The 25,622-nt window shown below is 36.6% G+C and overlaps 1 protein-coding gene across 1 annotated transcript; it reads right to left on the bottom strand.

Annotated features, from left to right (window-relative positions):
• Positions 1-3,760: 3,760 nt before the first annotated feature.
• Positions 3,761-25,213, bottom strand: pdhx (pyruvate dehydrogenase complex component X). Its single transcript, XM_005802270.3, has 11 exons — positions 25,017-25,213; positions 22,651-22,734; positions 19,370-19,470; positions 16,585-16,793; positions 15,454-15,552; positions 12,211-12,376; positions 11,859-12,006; positions 10,255-10,313; positions 8,445-8,603; positions 5,337-5,401; positions 3,761-4,598 (listed from the first exon to the last, which is right to left on the bottom strand). Exons 1-11 carry the CDS (start codon positions 25,150-25,152, stop codon positions 4,343-4,345), a joined length of 1,482 nt encoding a protein of 493 aa, XP_005802327.1. The 5' UTR covers positions 25,153-25,213; the 3' UTR covers positions 3,761-4,342.
• Between the last annotated feature and the right edge of the window lie 409 nt (positions 25,214-25,622).

Raw genomic sequence — 25,622 nt, 5'->3', positions numbered from 1 at the left:
AAGTGTTGTCTGGAACTGTAGAGTGTAAATCAGTTGTGCTTTGTTTGTGTTTTTTTATATTTTTTACTAAAGGAAAATTTGTTTCCTTGACAAGAAAAGAAAATATTGATTGGTGTGTCGCTTAACATTATCAACACAGAAAAGGATGTAATGACTATCAACTATATATAACCCCATGCTTACAAAACAGTTTAAAACTTCAGATGCTCTGGGTAATTTGGGGACAATATGCATCTGAGTAACAATGCTGGTTTGAAGAATAAATTACACCTGACTGAACTCCCCCAGAATTCTCTTTTTTAATTGCAATTTGAAGTAAAGACCTTTCTATCACTACATTTGTTTTGGGCAGAAATGTGTCATATGCATTGATGCTGGAGTTTGGTGTCCATCACTTTTCAACACCTTTCAGCTGTGTCCTCAGTTCCCTTGTTTTACTATTATTTTGGGGGTTTTTTAGCAAAAAACTTTGCTTTTGACATGGAAATCAACACAACTATTTCTTCCCATTACATCAATAAAAGTTAAAAGACTAATTTTATTTCAATCAAAGCTTCTGCCTGGGCTTGTCTCTTATGGGCAGAGGGAGGCTTGTTTCAACCGTGTTCACATTGTGCACATTTGACCAAAGTTTGCCTCAGTGTCTCGAGCTGAATGAGCCAGCTTTGCGTCATGGGAACATGACTGGACTTCTTCAAAAGGCAGGGCTTTGCAACAACAACAAGGCAAGAGCCTCGCTTCAGTTTGGCTGCTGGGAGGGAAGAAAAAGCATGATAAGCAGAGCGTTGTAACACACAGCAGTGTAGGACAAAAAGGAGTGTTTTATGTCATCCATACTTGGTTTGCATGAAGACAAGCTTCAGTTGACTCACAGGTGTAATGTTTGCAGTGGTTGCTTAGTTTCTGGGCTGAATTTCTTTTATGGGTACTTCTACAGGATGCCTGTAAGAATGATAAGCACCCATTTCAAAGAAATGACATGGAGTCCAAAGCTAGCAAAGCCAGAAGAGGAAGGATGTGGAGGTTTTACATTTATAATCTAAATATGCATGGAACGGAAAAACACTGGTATAAAAAAGTATAGGGGAAAGTGAGTGACAGTGCAGAGGAAATCCTGTCAACAATGGTGGAGCAAACTTGAGTGTGAGAAATGTAGATGAACACAAGACATTCACTACAAATATCCCAATGACGGTGAAATTAATTAATTGTGATTACTTTGTCCTTTCAAAAGACCTTAGATAACTTATTACAAACTTGTTTCTTGGAAAAAGTCAGAAAAAGTAACTGTGGCTTTTTACAACATGTCCTTCTGTCATAAACTCCCTGCCCCCATAAATCGCTCCATTCAAACACCCACTGTTAAGGAATTTAAGCCACATCAGCTGTTTGATCAACAACTTAAACAGGAAGCTGAAGGACATGCACACCTGAGTGCTCAAGGTACAAATTCATCCAATTCTGTCTCCATAGCAACAGCCCCCATTTTTCTACACCACACTGTGCATTCATGACCTACAGTCCAGCCCGAGCTTTGGCATTATCTTCCAGACCCTGCGCATTCTTCATGAAAGCACCTTGGTGTGAACAAAGGGGATTATTTCTACTGGGTAGCTCTCTTATCCAGCTGTTACATATAACTGTACTGCTGGCCAAAGATTGGCAGGCAGCTGTCAGGAAGTAAATGTCATACTGTGACATAGAAGCCAAAGGAAATGTCAGAACCTACAGCATGTAGCTAATATTTAGAAGGGTATTATTCAGTTATTCTACCTAGCCACTCTGGCAAGAGATAGAAAATGAAAACATAGCAAAAATGTGCCCCGATAACATGATTTCACCATCCTGAGGATTTACCTTACCCAAACAAAGTGAATATATGAACTGAAAATAACATTGTTATGCAATTATTTGTTTTTAAGGACACCACATGCTGATATTACGAAGAACACTGCTCAACAAGGAGTGAAAAATTAGGCAAATTGTCCTGTCTTCAAATATGTTAACATATGTTCACTAAACTTTCATTCCTTCTCACTCTACTGTTTATTGCTGAAATAAAGCAGATCCGCAGTCTGATTTTATAAAAAAAAAAATATGGATCTCAAACACACGCAAACATCATGCATACCTGTTTTTGTTTTTACTTCCTGCCATTTTATTTGTTCTGATTGCAGCTCCTGCACATTGCTTCAACCATTTTAAGCAGCAGTGCAAATTATGCATCTGTGAACTGCTTGCAAGTTGATCTGTGTAACCACTCTATTTCCTCCTGGCAGATGGTGCATCAGGATGAATAGTCAAATGTAGCAGCAGGATTATGAGGCAGCTCACAGAGAAATAACACATTTATATTCAATGAGAAGAAGATGCCTGAAGACGAAGGAAGAGATCAGCCTGACTGGGGCTCAGCAGAGATGATCAGATGTGATTTATGACCAAGTGCATCATTATTACCTCAAAATCCTTGCCTGTGCCCATCTGCCTAAATCCTCAAAATTTACATTACACACACTTTCCAATATATATTTAGCTAATTATTATTCTTTAGCTACCTTTACAGATACTCTATTAGATTCAAATCGGGGAGGTGTTTGAATTGTTCTGTTTGTATTATTCTGTAGCCAACTTCTGAGGGTTTCAGAGAATAGCTGTAGTTATAGAGGTAAAATTACACACATGGAGACTGATTCCTAATTAGGCAACTTCTCAAATCAATTTGTTGCACTGGATTTCATTTAGGAGGCTCAGAGTGAAGATGGTCTGGAATACAAGTTACAGTTCATAGTAAACACACAATGGTGTAACGTGACAAACCGTTAAAAGCTCAAGAGGTAAAGAGTAGTTTTGCAAATAGCTTTATCGAGACCCTAAAGTATTGTTTACTCCTAATTTTTAATTGCAAATATCAACTTTTTTCTCAGCAACATCATGTAACTTTCTTCATATTGTAGAAAATAACTGGTATCTGGCAATTGTTATCACTCTCCCAAAACTCTCCTAAAATGCCCTTGTTAATGTCCCTGTCTGCCATGGTGATGAATTTCAAACCGACACCACAGTAACCATAGAGCAAAATGTTCTTGCTTCTTAGTCCCAAAGCGGTAAAGTGCTTCAAGGGCAGCAGAAAAATAGGAAAACATTCAAAAAATTATTAGTATTGAGTTGTTGCCCAATCTAATGGCTTCAACCACTTAAAATAAGGCAATTCCTCCATCATTGTTCCTTGCATAACTTGCCTTAGCTAATTTATAATTTGAATTAAAAAAAAAAACCCTATAGATTATGAAAACAAATGAAACAAAAGAATCCAGCCATTAAGACAAAGATCAAAGATGCTTAATCAAACTGCTATAACTGATCCCTTGTTCTAATAATGAGAACTGCTTATGGTGCACTATATATCAAGTTAAACAAAATCCTTTGCAAACATTGATTACGGTATATATAAAGGATACAAATTTGAGCCATTTGTCATGTTTTTTTTATAGATCATATCTCGGTGTTTTGATGTGCTTCAGCAAATTGAAGCAGATTCAATAATTACCCAACATCTGCTCTGCCAATGGTTACAAAAGAAACATCTGCTAGCAAACACGGACCTGTCCACTCAGCCCAGTAAATTATCTTAATTGGCTAATTACATAATGGATTTAGATTCCATTAAACTTGAAATGGACAAACACATCTCTAGCTACCCGAGTTCTTTGTTAAAATAGTTAGAAAAAAAAAACAAAAAAAAAAGCTAAACGAAACAAAGAAGGTTGAACAGTGTTTTATTGACACAATAAGACACCAAAACATAAATGTAATTACATTTGGACTTCAAGAACTTGTCAGTGACAATTATTTTAAATTAAGGAAATAATATTAACATTAACAACTTAATATGTTTGTAAATTTAGTAACAATTTGCTCAGATGGATTTAACAGCAGTGCAAACTGTGTTGATGTTCTGTTGATAAATATTGAAAATGTTCATGTTAAGGTTTGACCATTTGCAGATGTATTATTGGTGACAAAGTTGGTCCAGATGGATTTAGACTGAGCATTTTATTTACATTGCTTGTGTGGTAGATAGCCTGTCTGTTTAACGGTATTTGGGATGCACTTTTGTTTTGATGTTAAATCACTGTCAGCTTTGTGCTAAACTGAATCAGACGTTCACTTTGACCAGGTGGCAATCATTCAGTTTACATCATGAACAACACCATCTTAGCTTAAAATGAGGCAATAATGCTCATCCACTACTTAAGAGCTCTTTAGTTGAGAAAACATGAGCCAGGCTTTCTCTTAAAATTTTTTTATTTTGAACTTTCCACTTCAAAGTGATCTTTTGCGCTCAGGCAAGGGCCATACGCTGCGGTTGTTCAAGGTTGGCACGGAATTTATCAAGAAACCGAGAGGCTAATTCATCATCCACGAGCCGACCGTCGCTGGACAAAGTAACTGTCATCAGCTGTTGCTTGTGCAGCATCTGGTCATCTTCATTCAGTCGAAGCTCAGTCCTGGAAGTGCCAACAGCGAGGATGCAGGCCTGAGGAGGGTTGATCACGGCGCTGAAACCAGTGATTCCGAACATGCCTAGGTTAGATATACTGTCCCCGGAGGGAATGTAGGAAATGGGAAAATAAGAAAAAAGACATGTTTTATGTTAGACGTCAAAGCATTAAAAACACAAAAGAAAGGACATGATGATGGCTGTTTTCTCATTTTTTACATTTTATATTCCAAAGAGAACGTTTAGCAGTCAAGAACAAGACAGCAGCAGAACTCCACCATACTCTGTATACGGTTTAATAAGTCTGATCAGAGGCCACTAAGCTGTTTGGCTTAATGAGAACTTTTGCTCTGAGGAAGAAATAAAATGAATAAAAAGAACACACACCAATATATCTTCAGCAGGACTAAAAGAGCAATATCTGTGCACGGATTCATTGTTCTAGTTTGATACAGAAACCTCATTAATGTGTAAATGACACCATTAATTCAAATGAGTAGGAAAAAAAAGCTAACTCTTGTGCAAATGAAAACACCATAAGTTGTCACCCAAAACCACGTGAAATGTAAAATATGTATACTGTACTGACAGAATAAAGGCATAAAAGCTAATTATGGTCACTATGAAGGGAAGCTATGATCTCGCAGAAGAATGCTATGATATGCAGAAGATATGCAGAAGTTAGACACTTCTAACTGTGAGACAGTGATGTTACTCATCTAAAATGGACAATTTTGAGACAAAACTGAATTGACTCAGTTACACTAAAGACTTTATAAAACATGAGAAAATACCAGTTTAATACATGCTACTTTTTCCCTAGAACTCAGTTTACCTGAACGAGCCTCCCTGGTACTCCTCAGGCAGTAGTTTACCGTCTCGAGCTTTCTGGGCCAACACCTGTGAACATACGTCATGTCATGCAAGCTCCATTTCAGAAACAAAACAAACTATAGTTTACATTTGAAACCAAAAACGATACATGCTGTGACAAATATGCAAAAGCTACAACTTTAGACAGAGCGGGATCTTCAAAGAGATATAGACCCGACCTCCCTCTTTGACATGGTACATTTGAGCTTAATCTTCATGACAGACTGCACCAGTCTGAAGCTCAGAAAACAACTTGTGTTCTGTTGCTCATTCTGCAGCAGTTTATTAAGATATCGAAGAAATAAACTGGTGAAATCCGTTGTGACTTCAGTCAGGAGACATAAAAATACCCAGCAGTGTAGCAATGTGAACGCAAGAACAATGTGCTTTTTAATGACACACTTAGACTACTGATTACCAGTTTGATACTTATATGTATTCTACAATCGTTAAGAAAAGGTTATGCAGGACCTATGTCAAAAGTAAACAGGATTTTTTTTTCTTCAAACATCACGTTCAAGACATTAACTGAATGTCAAACAGTAAATGCTCATATAAATGGAAACAATGACTATTTATTGCTAAAATGACAAAAGGGAATTGTCAACACCCAGAGAGATAAGACAACTGCTGAGTAAAGAAAACATTTGTTCAGGCGCAATATGTGAACCTTTGATTTGTTGCAGCACAAGTGAGAGGTATGACTTATCAACTTTATACAGCTGTATAAACAGACTTAAAAACAACACTATACTTTTGTATTTAATTATGTGTTCTTCTTATTGTCATACTTATGTTTCAGTTCAAACTTATTTTATTACCAAGCTTAATACGTACTAAAAGCTGTTTTCAAATATTTTTTAACAGAAAAAAACATTTTCAACAAATATGACCCAAAAAGGAAAATGAACTGTCCCTTAAACCTAGTGACCTAGTTTGCAATAAATGGCAATGAGTCTTTTACATCGCTATGGAAATGTATCCTATTTTAGCAAAACAATTTTAATCATGGCACGCTGTCGAGTGTTTGAGCATGAACAGCCTGTTTAACATGCACTTTGGATTCAAGCCCCATCCGGGCCTAAACTCCTCCAGAACCTTTATTTTGGCATTTGTTTGAGCAAGTTTAAAGATGAACTTGTCATCGCCCTGTTCCAATAACCCAACTCCACTAAACGGTTTAAAGTTTTTAAACGATGGAAGGAGAATCTCCTTAAAGATTTTCTGGTACAGACCAGAAATAATGGTTCCATTATGGCAAACAATCTATGTTCGACAGCAGCAAAGCATCCCCATGCCATCATACCACCACCATGTTTTTACCTTAAAGGCAATGTTACTCTTAAACCAGATGTGACAGAATACGCCAATTAGTCCCACCTGTATCTCAATCAAAAATAAAAAAAGTCCCATAAGTCTTGAGGGCCATCAATATGTTTTTGGTAAAGGTGAAACACACCTTTTTTAGCCTGCACTAGTGTTTGCCTTGCAAACCTCTACCCCTGCTTTTCTTATTGTTGACTCGATAACTTATGCTTAATGTGTAACCGAGGCCAGTGCTTTATATCTCAGTGAGTTATTTACGCATTCTTTGAAGTAATTTCAGTAGGCCAACCACTCCTGGGAACTTTCACAGCTGTTGCATGTTTTCTCCATTTGTGGATAATGGCTCTCACTGTACTCCCTGATTCCTAGACTAACAGATGTCAGTAACTTTCTCATCTGTTAAATGTTCTGAGGTTGGGGCATAATGTGTTGCTTTTTGAGCTTTTCTACCCTACTTTGTGTTTTCAGACATGTTCTGTTTATATGAATCAATGATTCTTCTAAATTGGTAATAATCACGCAGCTAGTGAATTTGAACTCAGCTTTCAAAAAATGGAGTTAAGCCCAGCTAAGTTATGATTTGAAAAGAATGTGAAACATATTTTCAGACCGAACTAGATTGTTTTGAATATCCAGTATTTGTGCAGGTTTGTATTTTTCTGATATTAAAATTTTCAGATCATTACAGACAATCTGGTAGCAGGCAAATAAACTTCACAGTACACCAGCGCCAACTGATGCAACAACACACCGCATCGCTGAAAACATGATACATGAGATAATGATAACACTTGACCAATAATTCTTTTGGTCAAGAATTATTGACCAAATTCGTGTTTTTATTGGTGCAATCTTTATAAGATCTAGACAGCAACCATTTAGATGCATTTCACAACCATACACCTTTGTAGATAAGATCTAAGCAAAACAATAACACCTGGTAAACACCAAGACATTCTCTTCTTTTAAATTTCAGAATATTTTAATACTTTTAATATATTTTACATGACACAGAAAGCAAATGTTTTTCATTTACTTGCTTATTTTGTATGAGAAAGAAACAAAGTTGAAATTCTAACAAAACTTGAGTTGTGCTTTAACCCGCAGCAGTTACCTCAGTTTTTGCATTGATAAACAACTTCTGTTTTTTTCTTTTCAAATTCAATTTAATATATTCATATCTAGATCTAGAAATATGGTATTTTTGATCAGTTATCTGACAGTACATAGTTTTAGTTAACAAGTTGTTTAACTGTGGAAAAAAAAACAACTATTTATTCCTATGTATATGTGAAACTTTAGTGTTTTCTGATTGACTATGACTTAACTAGGTTGATTTTGTTTCGTTACAGCTGATTTTATAATGCTGTAAGACGTAAGGTTAAATATAAAACTTAACTTATTTGGTTGAATTTCTTGTTAATGAAGAAAGCAGAACAAGCAGGCATAGTTACTGTCAGGATAAACACATTATGCAACAGTACAACTTCTTGGAAATCGTCATGTTTGATGCTTAGACATTTTAGAAAATGACTACGCTCATGTTTGACAATAAAACATAATTAACTTCAGAGTTGCTTTAATATTTAGATTTTTTGCCAATATCTGTAATGCTCCCAGCTATTGGGTTGAAGTTATCAGTTTTCGGCAGAGTTTAAGGTTGCAATATTCTTGCATAGACCTCTACAGAATCTCATGTAGGAAAATATTTCTTGTTATTAATTTGTCTCAGCTTCTTTCATACCTTAGCAGAAGCGGAGATCTCCTGCACTCCTTTGCTAGCAGCATCCCTGATAATTGGTGTGATGAGGCCTCTGTCTGTAGCCACAGCGACTGAAATATGGATAGAATCTAGTGGATGAGGTCCATCACCAGACCACGTCACATTTACTTCTGGCATTTCCTGGGGGAAAATACAATTTTGATGTAGTGTGTGAATGGGAGCCCACATTGTCACAAGAGAATGATCAAATAAAAAACTAACACACTGACAAAATACGTTATTCCAACATTATTCTTCTAGACAACAGGCTTTCTAAAAAGAACAATATTAAATTCAGTAGACAGAGCTTAGAAATGTCTCCAGAAAAAAATAGGCTTAGGCTTCATCCAGTTTCCAAACTCCTTAAATTGCAATTTGTGGAGTTTGGAACCTAGATCTAATAGCCTATCTGGGAAGTAATCCAAATCCACAAACCACAGACAAGGATAGATCACTTACTAAGATCACAGCACCAGACATTCTTTGACATCCTCAGATGCTATTTGCCTAAGCTCTGATCTGATTGATCTGAGGTTTATTTGGCAGCATGAGCGGAACTTACTTAAAATTACACTGACATATACCAGTCAGCCCTAACTATAGGACATCCAAATGACTTAAAAACATTCATTTGCAAGCGCTTACTACCTCACTTGGAAATCTGTGCACAAAGTTGCTACAGTTGAGCTGCAGCTGCTTCACAAGCACTTATGTTTAACAAACCTTGCCTTCATTCCTGTTTCACAGCAGAAGATCCATGTTAAAAGTTTAATAAAGTGTGACGAAACAAAAATGATACATATTTAGGTCAACTAGGGTGAGATATTTTGGTCTTCAGCAGAAGCTGATCTAAAGAGGTATTTTAATCATGTGCTAAACTGCAGCACCAGCCAAAGCATAGCGTCAAGCTTTCAGAGACTATTTAGATACATCTTGGCACTTTTTTCTTTCTTTACAGTGAAAATGTTAATGTCAGTTCCAGATGGCTCGTTACTATGACACATGCATCATATTTCCATATTAAATCAGGTGAAAATTTGTCTTGGATACAAAGGCAATACTTAGCTTGAACAGCAATTTTAAGCAACTAGATGCAATGCTCAGGAAAAAAAGAACAAAAAAAAAACAAACATTATAAAGCCATTTCAAAGTGCAATATTTAAAATTAAAGCCGCAAACGGCGCCGGCGGCCCTCGCAGCTCAGCGCCGCTCTGGCCTCCTGGCATGTCCACTTGCGATTCCACCAGAATATGAAAATTTTACTAGGGGGACAATTTTCCGTGAAGTTTGGTGACTTTTTGAATATGATAAAGCCAATTCATTTCACGGAATTGTAATAATAAGAAACAGTATGATTACAATAGGCCTCCGCAGAGCTTTCGCTGCTTGGGCCTAATCACTGGATGACTACATTCATTTAAATCCCATTGACTTTCCCACAATCTTTAAATCTAACGACAATATATTTAAGAACAACAAGACTGTTCAAATGTGTTACACAATCATTTTCTAATCATAATCATGGCTTATGAATGCCTGACCTGAAAAATATGGATATTACTGTTGACCAACAGTTTCCAGGTCAGACAAAATTACTAGTACATGAATATACTTTAATAAATGACTGAAACTAGGGATTAGGTTGTTGCCATTGTGCAGTACTAAAGATATATCTAAGAGGCAACTGAAGAGAAAACTATTAATAAAAACATAAAAATGAACAAAAGAACTGAACAGAAACATTTAAACAGGTACAAATGAAGCAATAACTGGAAAGAAGTGGGATACTCACTCTAAGTGTAACAGCAGCTGCCTTGATAATGAAATCATTGACAGACACTTTGATTTGATCTGAAAATACAAACAGGAAGCAACCTATAAACATAATTCACTTCACTTACTAAGAAAAATTTTAATTGTTGGAGGGGTGTGAGAAGTAACAAAATGAACCGATGGTAAAACAAAATAGAAGAGGATACTAATTATCATAACACATAAAAGGTTTTTATAACCTTAATTATGTTTCTGAACAACAAGAACGGAATCAGATCCGCTAATTCCAAACGCCCTTATCAATCACAATAGAGAGTTAAGGGGAGAGAAAAATATGGATATTACAGATGAGACTTCAAAAGTATTAGAGCCAACATTTCTCTGAAAGGTTGAGTCAACAGAACTCGCACCATTTCTCTGTTAGATACCAGTGAGACAGACGGGTTTGGACTGGCAACTGCCTGCCAACTCTAACTAGTGTCCAAAAGTGCAGCCCCAGACGGTTATGAATGCTGTGAGTGGGATGATTAATGAGCTAACCGTGAAATCACGCTGCTCCTGAACAATGAGGGGCCACAAAAACAACCGGGGCCAGAGAATCCCTCAGTACACACACAGCCTTGCTAATAGGTCTGGAATGGGCGTCTCATTTCCCCCACCATGCACACAGCACCCATAGAGACGTGGTGTTTTTTTGACACTAAGGCAAAGTTAAGCTAAACAAAGCCAATTACGTGATAGGTGCAACCCACAACCCCCCCGCACCCTGTACCCCGCAAATAAAAACTTTTATCATTTCAACGAGAAAGGTCAATCAGGTCAAAGTAGGTAATGGATGATTTAACTCCTAATGTGTTGAAGGTTTGATACATGAAAAAAGTTTCAGTTACTTTGACTTGGAGTTGACCTTCCTTGACACCCTTGTGGATGTTGGAAACATACACAATCTGGTTTCTGTTGCACAAGACGTAACAGTTTGTGAAATAACTGTTGTCAAGAATGGATGTTGGCCTGGGGAAGTAAAATACTTCTGTGCAGAAATATGAGAAGTATATCATTAAGCCTTGAAGCTGGGACAGACAAACTCCTTGTAGTGTTAATAAAATATTGAGCTGATATTGCTTTTTACAGACTCTATACCCATACACATACATTGTCTTGCTTAGTGGCTATAGGAGCTATTAACTGTTTTTTTTTGCACAGAAAAATACACTGATGAAAATGTCCTGATCCAACCTCAAGCATCAGCTTGGAGTCCTGTTTAAACCATTTTAAAAACTTCATAGTCATGCATATTTACGTCAGCACCTAACTCATAATTCCTAATGTCACACTGACCACGTTAAAAATCAATTTGAGAAGTAATTTACAAGGCAATTTTTCAATGCATAAAGAGGAACTTGCTAGTTCCTGTTCACATTCAGAATGCCTCAGTCTTTTGTTTCTTGTTTTCAGGTCTACTTAGCAACTGTCATCTGAACAAGGTTGGCTAATGTCTGTTACAGATATCACTGTATAGAATACAAAAGTTAGTTTCACAAATAAGAACAGTTTCTCTGAGCTAAGTGTAAGAAAAAAGAAGAATGGATGCACACATGCTCACTTTAAGCTGTGGGTTTTTACCTTTGGCAAGGTCTTTGCGGAGCTTCATGACAGCAGCCATGTCACAGTCTATGGAAGCATATGCATGTGGGATTGTAGTCTTGGACTCGGTCAGTCTTTGAGCAATCACTCGGCGAACATTCGTGGCAGGGATCTCAGTGAAACTTCCCTGAAGATGACAAGTGGAATGAATTGGATGAACACATGAATGAGGAGACAAATATATTTCAGAAAGGCTAAAGTTTGAGGTGTATGGAAATATAATTCCTGAAAACAAAAATAATAACTTGCATACATGAATATTTAACCAATTCAAAGGAGTTTTACATGTGATTAGAAAATGTGGTCAGAAAAAAACAGAAAATGTGCTCACCGGTGCTCCTGGTTTTCCAGGTACAGATACTGGAGGGATGTTGGGTCTACTGCCTGGCGGTGGAGGGGGAACTTTTAGGGTGGGGGCAGGACTCGGAGCTGCTGTCGTTATGGTACCTGGTGCAGTTCTTGGGGTCGGGGACTTCTTTAAAAGATTCAGTGCATCTCTTGGAAACAGAAAACAATGAAAATAAACAAAATGCAAGCATACAAAGAAAGATGTGAAACAAGTTAAACTAATCATCTAAAAACATATTTGCCTGCAAAATCAAATCAAATAAATAAATAAACAATAATAATAAAAAATCTAAATTTGTTACATTTTTCACGTTTTGCCTAAAGTGAAACTATGACTTTCTATTCCACACATGACTTTAAGTTCAAGTTGGTTATAAAAGCATAAAGAAACAAATCCCTCATAAAACCTACAATATTTTACTTGGATACCAAATTTCAGAATGGAAGCTAAACTTTACTTGAGGAATGACCTAAATACGTTCATTTTCACAAATGTTTTTCTTTTTGTTTCAGTTTCAAAAAGATTTATTTAATATCCTCAGATCTTTATCTTGTACCATCCACCTGGCGTAGAAGAAACTGTTGTATCTGATTTTGTTTGTGTCAGGTATAAAAAAAGGTAACCTTAGGTCATTTGTGAGTGGAAGGGTGTCATGAGAATCATGTCTTATTTGCAACCACAATTAACAGGTGTGGTAGAATCAAGTGTCAGCCGCGCAAAGGGACTACCTTCATTTCATTATCCTTCTTAGAGTCAAAGACTTCCCAACTCAACTAATAACATGCCACAGGAAAATACAGCAGACTAATTATTTTTAATACCCAAGTTAAAATTCTTTGGTCAAAAAATCTTCCAGCTGACTCGAGTCTTAATTTTAAGTTTAAACTGAATTTTCTGTTAATATCATTCTCCAACTAAAATGAAAAACACAGATTTTCTTTACTGTAACCATTTTACTAGATAGTGAAAAAAACAAAACTGAGCTTTAAATAACACTACAGAGCGGAGGCAGAACTTACAAAGGTAGAAATTATTTCATGCGAGCAAATCTGCCTTAAGGCTATTCTTTAATTCACTTATTTTGGTCTGAATTGCAGAAGCACTGGATAGGACAAGTATCAGGTGTGTTTTGAGTTCTCTGGTTCCAGTTCACTGGCCTGTGGTCCACCTACCCATATGTAGGCAGCCTTTTGTTTGGACCAGCTGCTCCTGGCTTTACCATGCTGCTGGGACTGCCTGGGGCTCAAATCTCACTTTTGCTCATCATTCTGTCAACTACTTTTTATAATCACTCCTGGCTCCTCTCTTTCCGTTACAGATTTGTTTGTGGAGGCAAATTAGAAATCCCCAAGCTAAGCTGATTGCTATCCAGTTATTTAATAAGCTGAAATAACTGGACAAAACAAACAAATAAATTCCAGAAATGTTCTTTAAGAAATTCAGTGCAGCTTAATAATAGCACCGCTGATCTGTTTTGTGCATACGGTTCAGTAGAACCTCTACCGACAGCCAAGGCAAAAGAACTTCTGAAAGAGAAGGAGAAGGTGACTTGAATATTAAAAAGGAAACAAAGGACCTCTCAAATGCAAAAATTCTCAAAAGAAAGAAGTGTGTCGAAATATCCTGTCTCCTAACGCCCCCACAGAGTAAGCTTATATAGAAGAAAACAATGAAACCGATGGAAGGGGAAAAAGTTTAGATTTATCTTATTTTATCCAGCACAGTGCCTATTCTTTAATTTAAATAACTACTTTTATTTGCCTTATGTGCCACGTAGGAATGATATTTTGTTTTAAATTGTGACTAAAAGAGTAGCATGTAGGTTTTGCTTTAGCCAACGAACCATCCGTGTGGTTTACCACAAAATACAACAACCAAACCACTTTCTATCACTTGCTTGATAAGGTCAAATTAAAGAACACACAATTCTTAACCTCGTTTTATTCATTTTGTTTTTAAACAAAATGAATAAACAATAGGGAATCCCCTTAACTTTGGTTTCGAGCAGGGTTGCAAATATGATATTGTTTTCATTATCGCCATGTCACTGTACACAATATGCATACTGCAACAAATTGCCTAGTCTATAATAAGCATCATGCCATTATTTAAGCACCGGGTCTCTATGGCTGTAAAAGATTTGGGGACACTAGTTGTTAAATGCAGCATATACATGTTTGAGAAGGCAAAGATCTTGGCAAGATGATGAAGTCATTTAAGTATAAGCAGATTGGTTCAATGAGGCCATCAGCTGGAAACAAGTTTCTCAATAAAACCTTGCTGTGAAATAATGATTGAATTTCTGGAGTTCCTTCATAGACGATTAATTGTCTGGGGTCTATTTCTGCTATAGACCCCAGATAATGGTGGCTTAATTGAAAAGCCATCAAACTTTTCAATTAATTGTCTAGAAAAGGATAATGAAAAGAGAATAAATATTTTTTTTTTTTAAATTAAAAGAAATATTGTTATCCGGGCAATTATACGTTTTTGGGGGTTTATTTAGTCAGCCACCGTATAAACCCCAGTACAATAAATAAGAATGTATTTTACACAATGAGGTACACAACAAGACCAAAACATGATGCTGAATTCTCAAGAACTAACTATAAAATGCTCATTTCAAAATAATGTGCTAGTTATTTCCCTCTGTACACCTAAGAACATATTGTCCATGTCTCCATGGTCACCATGGAGCTTAGAGACTGGGTTGCTATGGCAACAGAAGTTCTGTAATGAGATTCCCCAGCAGGCTGTTTGGAGAGCAGCAAGAGCATTCAGTTAGGTCTCAAGTGACGGCAGGTAGCCATTTGCAGGGGTGTGCATGTGTGTGTGTGTACACAGCTTTGTCCTTAGTGAATTCGATCCAGAACCGAGCTAAAACACTTAAAGGTCTCAACTACCGTATTCTTACAAATGTCATTGTTGTTTACAGGATCTTTACTGATTCCCCAACATCACTGAACTGTGATGGGAAAGACTAAGCAAGAACAAAAACCTCTCACAGTATTGTAGCATAAATAGGCTCAGACATCTTTACTCCTCTGGTTCTGGCCCTTTGAGTTTGGTCCTGTGGCCGTTTCCTGCCTTCTGACTTTCCAAATAAAGCACCAATCTGTCTAAGTCTGCCTTCCACCCTTTGTATATCAGCCATTGTAGATTTTATTGAGTGAAACAGAACAAAACTTGTAGTAAATCTTAATGTAAAACCATCCAATTACTCACTCTTTAGTGATCAGTCCTCGTGGCCCTGTAGGTGTGGCCAACTTTGGGTCAATGCCATGGGTGTCCAAAATGTGTCTTGCTGCTGGACTCAAACGTAACCTGTGTTTGGAAGAATGTGTTGACAATGGTGTTAAAAACACGTAGAAAAGAGTTCAAAACTAAGCTTTTAAACTTTAGATTACCTGTCTTAGATATATTTAGAGACATTATTGGGAAAGTGCAACTAAAGAAAAGGAAACAAATGTCTTTCAGTTCAATGTGAATTTAGGATTAAAAAAAAGAAAACACTGACTCTACAAATGTGGAAAAGTCCTTTCTAAGCAGCCCACATAACATCTTAGTTGTAGTTTCCATTTTTGTCAGCATGAGTGAGGTAGAAAATGACCCAGTCAGCTATAAACTAACTTTTTTTTCTTTCTTTTTGAATCATGTCTGTCGTAAGGCCCCAACACACTCGGGCATAACTTGCTCCTTAAGAGGTCCGTACGTACTCAACATAGACTTGAATAGACTCGAAAAGGATGTCCGTCAGATATGTCTGAGGAAAGATCAATTTCTTCGGCCGTGTGCGCATACTCAGTGTCGCACAGTAAACTGCGAGGTAGACAACAGTGTTTACATCAAACTTATTTGCATGTGACACCAAGCTGATGAGGTTGAGAGTCAGTGAACCCAGTCAAGAGGACTGCCATAGGTGTGTGGAGGTTGCCCTGATGGAGAAAATAAATGAGTAGGCGCCCAACTAGCTCATAAAACCTGCTAGTATCCATTAGGATTGAGGGAAATAATGGAATTTATCCCAAGAAAAGTAGGCAATCTCTACACTTGACTATGAAATCCCAACTGTGCGTGGAAAATGCGCGCGGAGTTTGCGTGTCTCACAGAGTAGACAGCATTATCTTGAAAACTGTTTGCATGACAGAATGTGCTGGGTACAAGTGCTTTCATAGCAAAAAAAAGATCTTCACTGTTTAACCAGACAGACATTTGACGACAAACCAAATCTGGTCTGTAACAACTAAATAAATGCTAGACTTCAAATAATTCTAATCTGAATATTTAAAAACTTCCTAAGCCCAACACTGGATAGGTTTAATTTGAATAGATCAAAAGATAAAAAGTGACACTCACGGCCCAGATGTGACTGGTTTTGGCAGAGGGCTTGGAGATGGAGCAGCGGGGGTCAACGTTGAGGCAGCGCCTGCATCTGAAGCAGATGGAGCTGCAGCTGGTGATGCAGCATCTAGAGGGGGGATCTCAACCTGCTTCCAGTCCTGCCCTTCTTCCACCATGAGAGCAATGAGAGTACCAAGGCGCACATTGCGACTGCCCTCTTCCATCTGCAGAGAGGGTGAGGCAGGCACTTAGACAATTACACAGAATCATCAGGCTCAATCATTTTACAACTGAATCCATGAAGAGTAGAAGAAAGGTTAAGAACTCTTGTACAAATTTGCAAAAAATAATCAAAACTGAATAAAGGGAAGTTAAATCTGAGCTCTGAAGTCAGTTACTACCCAGTCTCACTGATTAAACTGTTCGAGTGACAATTATGAGGAACCTTTCTCATCGTCTTTACTACTTTTATTATTTTACTGCATAATTCTAGTAAAAAACCTGACTGCACTGCAGTGCCTGTGAGTATTGCTATGCTCCTCTATGCCGTTATCTTGTTACACAGTAACCAAAATCCAATACAAGCCTTTTGTTGGTCTCCCCAAGCGACACAGGGCACTGGTTTCTCAAATATAGATGCATCTAATTGAAGATTCGGCACAACAAAACGTTTGGCAGGTTGCACTTTATCACTATTTAGAAGATACTCCCTCAGCAAGCTGCTTGTCAAGAATGTGAATCAAAGAAAAAAAAGGAACAGGAAAAGAAACAAAAATGAACACCATTTTATCAAAAAAAATATTATAATTTGAACTTAGCAACAACAAAATAAAAAAGAAAACATACAAAAACAATAAAAAGTGACTGAGGAAACCATGAAACCGACAGTATTACTCAAAAGATCTTGTGAATTCAAAAGCATAACTCCAATGACCAACCCACCAAACTGGAAGTAACATCAGAATGAGAACACCTGAGTTGCACGATTATGCCTTAGCGACACGGCTGTCCAGCAGCATCATTTATATAAACCTGTCTGTCTGAGTCACACAAAGCACTGCTGTTTTACACATTTAAGCACTCATTTTCAAAAAATAACAACAATGGCATCAACACTTTGGTCAAGTCATTTATTCCCAATGTCATAAATATCTCAAATTTAGTTTGAGGTTATCAAAAAAGACAATACACAAAGCAAAAAAAATATATAACAGAAAAATAAATCCGCAAATAAATAATAGTGAATTTACACAGATTCGGAGGGAGGCTGGGCTTGCTAAGTAAAGGGGGTATTGGAGATTTATGAGAGTTGTGCAGGATTTGTACTATTTAGGAATCAAACTGTCCTGGACCTTATGCGTTTTTACCTTCTGTCTGATAGTTTTGGACAGAAAAATGCAGTGTTTCGACTTTAGAAACGTTAAATTTCTAAAAGGGTAAGGATTTATTCACAATATGGTGAATCTTTTTATCACACTGAAGATTAGATGAGGTGGTGTTACTTAAAAATGTGGAAATTACTTACTCAACAAACTGCTTCATAATTCTTAAGGTTGAAACAAGCTTGTTTTTCATGGAAGTCAAATTGCGTTAGCTGTTTTAATAACACCATACTATTCTTCACATTTCCTCAGTTTTCAGAGAAACACAAGATAGTCACTGAGATGCTTGTATCGTTTCAATATAATCATTAGCACGCATTATTTCACTGTTACCTGTTTTCTGGGTGGTATGTGTTAAACTGTGAAATTGTCCTTACATGTTTACTAATAGACAGTGATAACACTGCTTAACATTCATTTAAAAAATCCTTTCTGAGTCCAATTTCTCTGTCTACAGCACCCTGTCAAGAAATTTGCCCACAGGCAAGTAATTATGCTAGCCTTTAAATTAGAAACCTACTGGGTGCTTAGTGAGCCACATCGACACCGCTACTGGCTAATATGCTCTAATCCAAAATGCAAAACCATACAAACATTAAAAAATATGCCAAATGCTGCCCAGATCTGCAGTTATTACCATTAATATCACACACACACTGTCACACAGCAAGTAAAAGAGAGCTTGGAGCTCATCTAAAGCAGACCATCTTTCTTTGCCAGCTAAAGCCCCTACCCCCAATTCTTGAGTGGTTGCTATGGAAACTATCTTAGCCACACTGTGGCTAAGACATGAAGAGAATTGGAAACCAGTGACATGAATGGCATAAGAACACCATGTAAAGTTACATATAAAATAAAAGAGAACTAATGGGAATATTTTTGATGTGCATTTGTTGTGAAAGCAGACTTTAAACAAAGTAGGTTTAAAGTCAGCTGAAAATAGTTAATTTAAGACATCACGCCTAGGAATCCAAGATTACATGGATAGAAAAAGATTTAGATCAAACAATGACAAAGATCCATGATGTTTTTGTCTACACATGCAGAAAAATGACAGAAGAGGGGAAAAAAAAGTAATTTTTTTCTGCAGACTGACAAACAAGTGGTGGAGTCCCACTGCATGACATTTGATTGCTCCATCTCTGGCAGCTTATTAAAAATTCTAACCACAAATAAACACACTGGGGGGATGGCAGGAAACATTCTTCAGTGAATTCAGTATGTCAATGCTTTTGCCACCTCTGTTTAGGAAAAGCAGATTAAACAACTGCAGCCAATTAGCATTCCCAATTAGGGAAAGGAATAAACAGCACTATATCTTGTGTGGATATGGATAAACTCAAAACCAAAGTTACATGACAAAACTAATCTCAGTTCTCAAGTTTCCATGATGTTAAATTCGTGTCTAATCATCTTACCAATATTTTTGCCAAAACCCCATCATCATTTGATTCCATAGTAACCACTGCCTTGTCGGTTTCTATTTCGCATAGGGCATCACCTGCTTCCACGGATTCACCTGTTAAAAAAAGAACCACATCTGAGATCTTTCAAAAAGACACATTAATACGCATCCAATTATCAAGCATTTTCATTATTAAAGGGTTGTGAACAAAGCTGAAGTGCAGATGAATCACTTGTGCTGTGACTGGAATACATGAATAGTAATCATTGGTGGCATTTTCAGTTACTCTTGACAAGAGCTTTGCTTACACCCTGAACACACGTAAAAGCTAAAAGAGAGAAACATAATTCCAATAAAGGCAAAAACAAGAAAATATACCGTACTTTGAATTTGAAATATTTTATGCAAATAGACTGGGAGATACAGCAGGTCTGAGATGAGATGCCTGCCTAACTTTAAAGAAACAAGTCAGAATCCCCCCAATCTCACCTGTTCAGGATTTGGAATATATTAATGAATAATCAATAAGGACGATGATTTTTTTAAAAGTTAGTTTTACATGTAGTACAAAACAAATAAGATGCATCAAGTGAAAAGATGTGCAAAAAAGACAAAACGATATTAGTTATGATACACTGCCTGGCCAAAAAAAAAGTTGCCACCAAAAAATGGTCACACTCTCTAATATTTTGTTGGACCGCCTTTAGCTTTGATTACAGCCCGCATTCGCTGTGGCATTGTTTCAATAAGCTTCTGCAGTGTCACAAGATTTATTTCCATCCAGTGTTGCATTAATCTTTCACCAAGATCTTGTGAACCTTGAACATACAAATCATTGGCCTAGACATCTTGCTGTGGGTTGAATCCAGTCATGTTGAAGAAACCAGCTAGACATGATTTAAGCTTTATGACATGGTACAAGGTCTTGTTAGACGGGTGCATTGTGGTCATAAGCAGATGAACAGAGTTATGAACACTAATTAGGCTAGTTGGAGTGCTTAACAGTGTTTAATTTGTGCTAAGAACCCTAAGAATTAGCTAAAAGCATTTCTGTAAACCATTATATCATTACCAACCATTATATCATTACCATTACCCTCAGTTTTTTTGTTTGTTTGTTTTCAGGTAAAAGGGGCTTCAAGGTATGCTAGCATTCAAATATGTTTTCTTTTCCTTTATTTATACAAGATGCAAGTTGTCCTACTGAGATCCAAGATCTTGTTTACAAGAAAGATCTATTGTGATATTAAAAAGACAAAAACTGTTATAATACAAATAATTACAACTTTTCACTCAATCAATGCTTTACAATCAAAGCAAGTTTCAAAAGAAGACTTTTTTTTTTCTTATTTTAAGAAACTTAAACTGTTCTGGAGGAATCAAAGTGGATAGCTTGTAGAGTCTTCCATGTTGGTGGAACAGAGTAAAAAGTTCTGCATACCTTAGTTTTACCAAATGATTATATGAGACTGCTGTTTCTTTTTCATCTTAAAACTCTCTCTTCATTTTCCTATGAACTCTGAAATTGACAAGAAATTTTCATTCACAAAAATGAAACTCACTAGATTTTTTTTGTGTGTGTGTAGGCGTGCTCTACACACAAACACACTGCTGTTTCTTTTTCATCTTAAAACAGTCTCTTCATTTTCCTGAACTCTGACATTTACAAGGAATTTTCATTCACAAAACTGAAACTCACTAGATTGGGGTGTGGGCGTGTGTGTGTGGTCTATTCCCTATAAGCTCTATATAGATGGTTGTGCTTTAAAATCTCAGTAGATTAGTTTGTGAACCAACTCATCAGGCAGTAACAACCAGAGCCCTTTCATAGTCTTTTACATCCCAGCAAAGCAGAAAGTCAGTAGTCAAATATGGATGATGAAGTGTTGTCTGGAACTGTAGAGTGTAAATCAGTTGTGCTTTGTTTGTGTTTTTTTATATTTTTTACTAAAGGAAAATTTGTTTCCTTGACATGAAAAGAAAATATTGATTGGTGTGTCGCTTAACATTATCAACACAGAAAAGGATGTAATGACTATCAACTATATACTGTATTTGCATCATACATTACTTTGTAAAAATCAATATTGTAACATCTTAAATTTAAAGTTTCTTTGATTTCATTAGAACCCTTGAATTTTATGTTAGGCACCATTTCTGAAAGTCTTGACCTGGGACTTTTTAAACTTACAGGCCAGGCTTCTTCTTCAGCAAGAAGTGACTTCTTTAGGGTTAAGCATGCAGGGTAATAACTTACATACTGAAGAATGGTTCAGTCGGAGAAACCAGTTAGAGAAACCTACAGTGCTTAAATACGGTGCATTAATAAGTCGGGGGCTGGGGTTTTTTGAATTTGCAGCTGAGTGGTGATAAGGGAAAAAATCTGTCACCTCAGGCCATTACCTGACTTCTCAGTGTGTGAAATAAAGAATGAATGGAAATATAAGGAGGAGGGCTGAAACATCCAAGGAGTATTGAGTTTAAAGGCCCCCAAGACCGAGCAGTGATTGGATTGGTATGAGTCATTAACAACCTATGACCCCTTGGGTTTGATGTGATGTGCAGTATTAAAGATTCAACAAGAAGCTTGGAGCCTTATAACCTCTACTCTACCAGAAAACACTGGAAATGAAAGAGAAAATGTATATATTTCTGGACAAAATAAAAAGCAGTTCAGGAATGATCTAACATATTACATGTAAAAAAAGAACAAACTAAAACTTTTTTTCCCAAGTTTGTATTTGAAGTAAGTAACTCTTTCATCCAAAACCATTATTCTTTGAAATACATCAAAACCCTTTACTGACACCCTTTATGATAATGGATGTCAGTAAGTAACATAATGATTTTCCTCTTTTTTATTTTGCTTAAACATTATTGTAAATATACAACCTGGTGCCAAAAAATAGATGGCAACGAACAAAGCAGAGCAGCCAATCAGAGCACAGTATGCTGTCCCCAGATGAGCAAAAGCATGGCTTACAGCACCTGGCCAAGATGGGTTGCTAAGCAGTGCACATCAGTGAGTCCTCTGACTCTTTGAGCCAATTAAGGAACTGCTAAACTGCTTAAACTTGTATTAAATTAATCATTGACTAGCCCTGTGTATGATCTTTAATTATGAGAAGTAGAAAAGCTGGGTCTTTGTTAAAAAACAACAACTACGAGCTAATGCTAAATTTTAAAAGGTCTGCAGCAAAATAAATAAATTATAACATTTTTTAGCAAATGAATATACTTTTTATTTCCACTAACATAAGACGGAAGAACAATGTAAACATGTGTCCCCTTTACCTTCTTTCTTCAACCATTTGACTATGTTTCCCTCTTCCATGGTGGGTGAAAGGGCTGGCATTTGCACTTTGAGTGGACTGACACCTAGAGGAGAGAAAGAAGAAAACAGTTTTTGCACAGACACCAGCAATGAAAAGAGTAACACAAATGTCACACTAAATTGAGTAAACAGCAGTAAACAGCCTAAAGGTAGAATGTTTGGGCTGTAACCAAAGCTGAGTAAATCAACACAACATCCACAGCTGCAAAGCAGAGGAAAAGTGACAACACAACTGTGAAAGATGTGCAGTAGCAGCAGGTCAATGTCTAACAATGGCCCTGGCACCAACTGTATCAAAAATAAAGAAGTTTTCTTCCTCTTTTGCCCTCTTAGACCAATGTCTGAGACAACATTGAGCCAGATGACCTCTGGACATCTGGCTCTCAGCAGTGTGATGGAGAGATCCTTCTCATTTTAACAACTTATCTTCCTTGTCTCTACTTTTATTATGTTTGTTTTCGACATTGGACCTAAATTAACCTCAGCTAGACATTTCAAAAATACACTTGAAAAGGATAGATGTTTGAATTATGGGAGCTGTAAGCTCAGAGGTATACAAGTGTATCTTTCGTACAGGTCTCTCCAGTTTAGTAACTTCTACAAAACAGTAGAAAAATAACTTGCAGAAATTGCTTAGTTAAAAATAATTAAATACTAGTGCTTACTAACGGGGCAGCATTATGTATCTTCCAGGCTCATCGTATAGCACCACCAAGTGACTATATTACCTTCAGTTGCCATAAAAATGCTGTGCATAGAGCAAATGTGACTTATAAAAAATTTGAGCGTTTAGGCACTCCCAAATGTCTACCAGTGTAGATTTAAGTATTTATCAAACATGCATGAAAGAATCAAAGCAACAAAGCAACACTCCATGTATGTCTTTGATGAGGGAATAACATTATAACAATGAAACAATGCTTAAATAAGAGGATTTTGCCTAATACCCTCCTTTAAAGGAAGCAGTTCACCAAAATGCAGATAACCAATGCCATCTGCTGGATAGCAGTGGTGAAACATATAAAGTTTTTTTTGTCAATTGAATTGTAATAAAGGCATCACCAGATTATTTATTACACAACAGGAGTGTTAACATTCAGGCTTCATGAAATATAGTTTTTCTTCATGACTGTCAAACAAACAATTGAAAGAGTACATTCATTTTGGTTTCAACTTAAAAAAAAAACATGTAAAAATGAATCTTTCAGTCTCATATGTCGCTTCAGGAAAATGTATTATCCTTATGGGCTGATGTCCTGCACTTTTTGTTTGTTTTTATCTGGTTTCAGGCAACCGGTACTTCCCTAATGTGTTAACGTTTATTAGGAAAACTAAATTAAATATATTCCCAAAACAATGATTGTAATTTTAAATAATAAAGACGTATGCATGTCCTTTTTTTTATTTTACAGAATTGCAACTACTATTCAAACTACATCCATGTGGGAGAACATCTTTGTATTGCGGTTTTGTATTCATGATTTCTATATAATAACTGCATTATTTTCAACAAAACAGTTTAACTGTTACGTTCAGTTAATTTTTTTTACTGCTATCCCTATTGGAAACTGGTCTGCAGCAAGCGTCATAAATACGAAAAGAGAAACCATCTGCACAAGACGTTGAATTCACTCGGTTATACTTTATTCATTCAACAGACTCATGGTCCACAAAGATGATACACAGACAACACAACATATAAAGAATAAAAGACAAAATAAAATAAAATTTTACATGTTAGTACAGCACAAATACAAATATCAGGAGAAATAGTAATTGATCACAACAATGTCCTACTATTCTCAAATGCTGGTAAATCATGGCACATAATAGCCTAAAAGCATTATGCTCTCAAAATAACAAGAATATATAAGCCGCATGACAAATTCAAAAAAACTGGACGCTCAAAGATGCTAAGTAATAAAGTATTCCTAAATGACAATTTCTGACAATAAGTAACACAAAACATATAAGTGAAATGATATTAAAGAGTGAAAACACAAAAAGCTCTATCAAAAATGAAATCCAAAAGACATGTAGTATGACATGAAGAAGTCTAACATGTTGCAACGAAAAACATCAGAGGTGACATGCTAAAAGCTAAGCTAAAGATATGATAGCTTTCCGTCTGAAATGGAGGCCAAGACAACTAGTAGTCAAACACCACTATCATGTTCTCAAAATTGTGGATAACATGACGCTTGACCAGATTATAACAAAATCATCCCAAACACAGCTGACAACTGAGACCACCAAATGACGCTAGCAGCAAATGTCATCTCAGAAAGGACAATGGTTAAGCATATGTTTACTCCTCAACACTCACCGAGCACCCATGGCGACCGAAAGAAATATCTCACACGGTCCTGACACGTCTGTCTGGGCCACGAACATTTGCTGAACTGAGATAACCTGAGACCATATAAAACTCCCTGACGACCCAGGCGCAAGGAGACCGCCATGTTGTCGTCCTCAGATGGGGAGAGGAGTCCATACAAATGCCTGACGATAAAGCGACAAACTTTCTTCTTCCTCTATTGCGTTTTATGGCAGTTTACACACTTTGCGTATTACCGCCATCAACTGGACGGAGATGTAATTTCAGAAATTAATTTTTCCTATATACTGTACTGTATCTTCAAATCTTAAAAAAAAAAAAAATCTATACATACTTATACACTCACACACATACATACTAAATCCTCTCAGCTAATTTTGTATCTTTTAAATATTTAATAAGTGCTTGAATTATGTCATGTGATTGATGCTTCCCTAATAAATTAGCCATAGTTACTGAACTTACTGAAGTTTTCCTATTTGTACTCCATTTTATTGATTTTGTTACATGGCTCCAAAGATTGGAGAAATGTGAAATACTGACCATCATCAATCTGCCTTTTCTAGAAGACATTTACACTAGCATGCAGAAACC

Source organism: Xiphophorus maculatus, chromosome 2, assembly GCF_002775205.1.
Source record: "Xiphophorus maculatus strain JP 163 A chromosome 2, X_maculatus-5.0-male, whole genome shotgun sequence".
NCBI lineage: Eukaryota > Metazoa > Chordata > Actinopteri > Cyprinodontiformes > Poeciliidae > Xiphophorus > Xiphophorus maculatus.
Note: the sequence above shows the minus strand (reverse complement) of the source record. Positions and strands in the feature narration are given on the sequence as shown.

Bases quoted from the DNA above. Each gene is read 5' to 3' on its own strand.
- pdhx (XM_005802270.3), bottom strand. From the start codon at position 25,152: ATGGCGGTCTCCTTGCGCCTGGGTCGTCAGGGAGTTTTATATGGTCTC. The intron at 12,377-15,453 runs GTGAGTAATTGG...TCTGTTTCCAAG, and splicing joins CGAGGACTGATCACTAAAGA to AGATGCACTGAATCTTTTAA. The intron at 4,599-5,336 runs GTAAACTGAGTT...CTCCGGGGACAG, and splicing joins TACCAGGGAGGCTCGTTCAG to TATATCTAACCTAGGCATGT.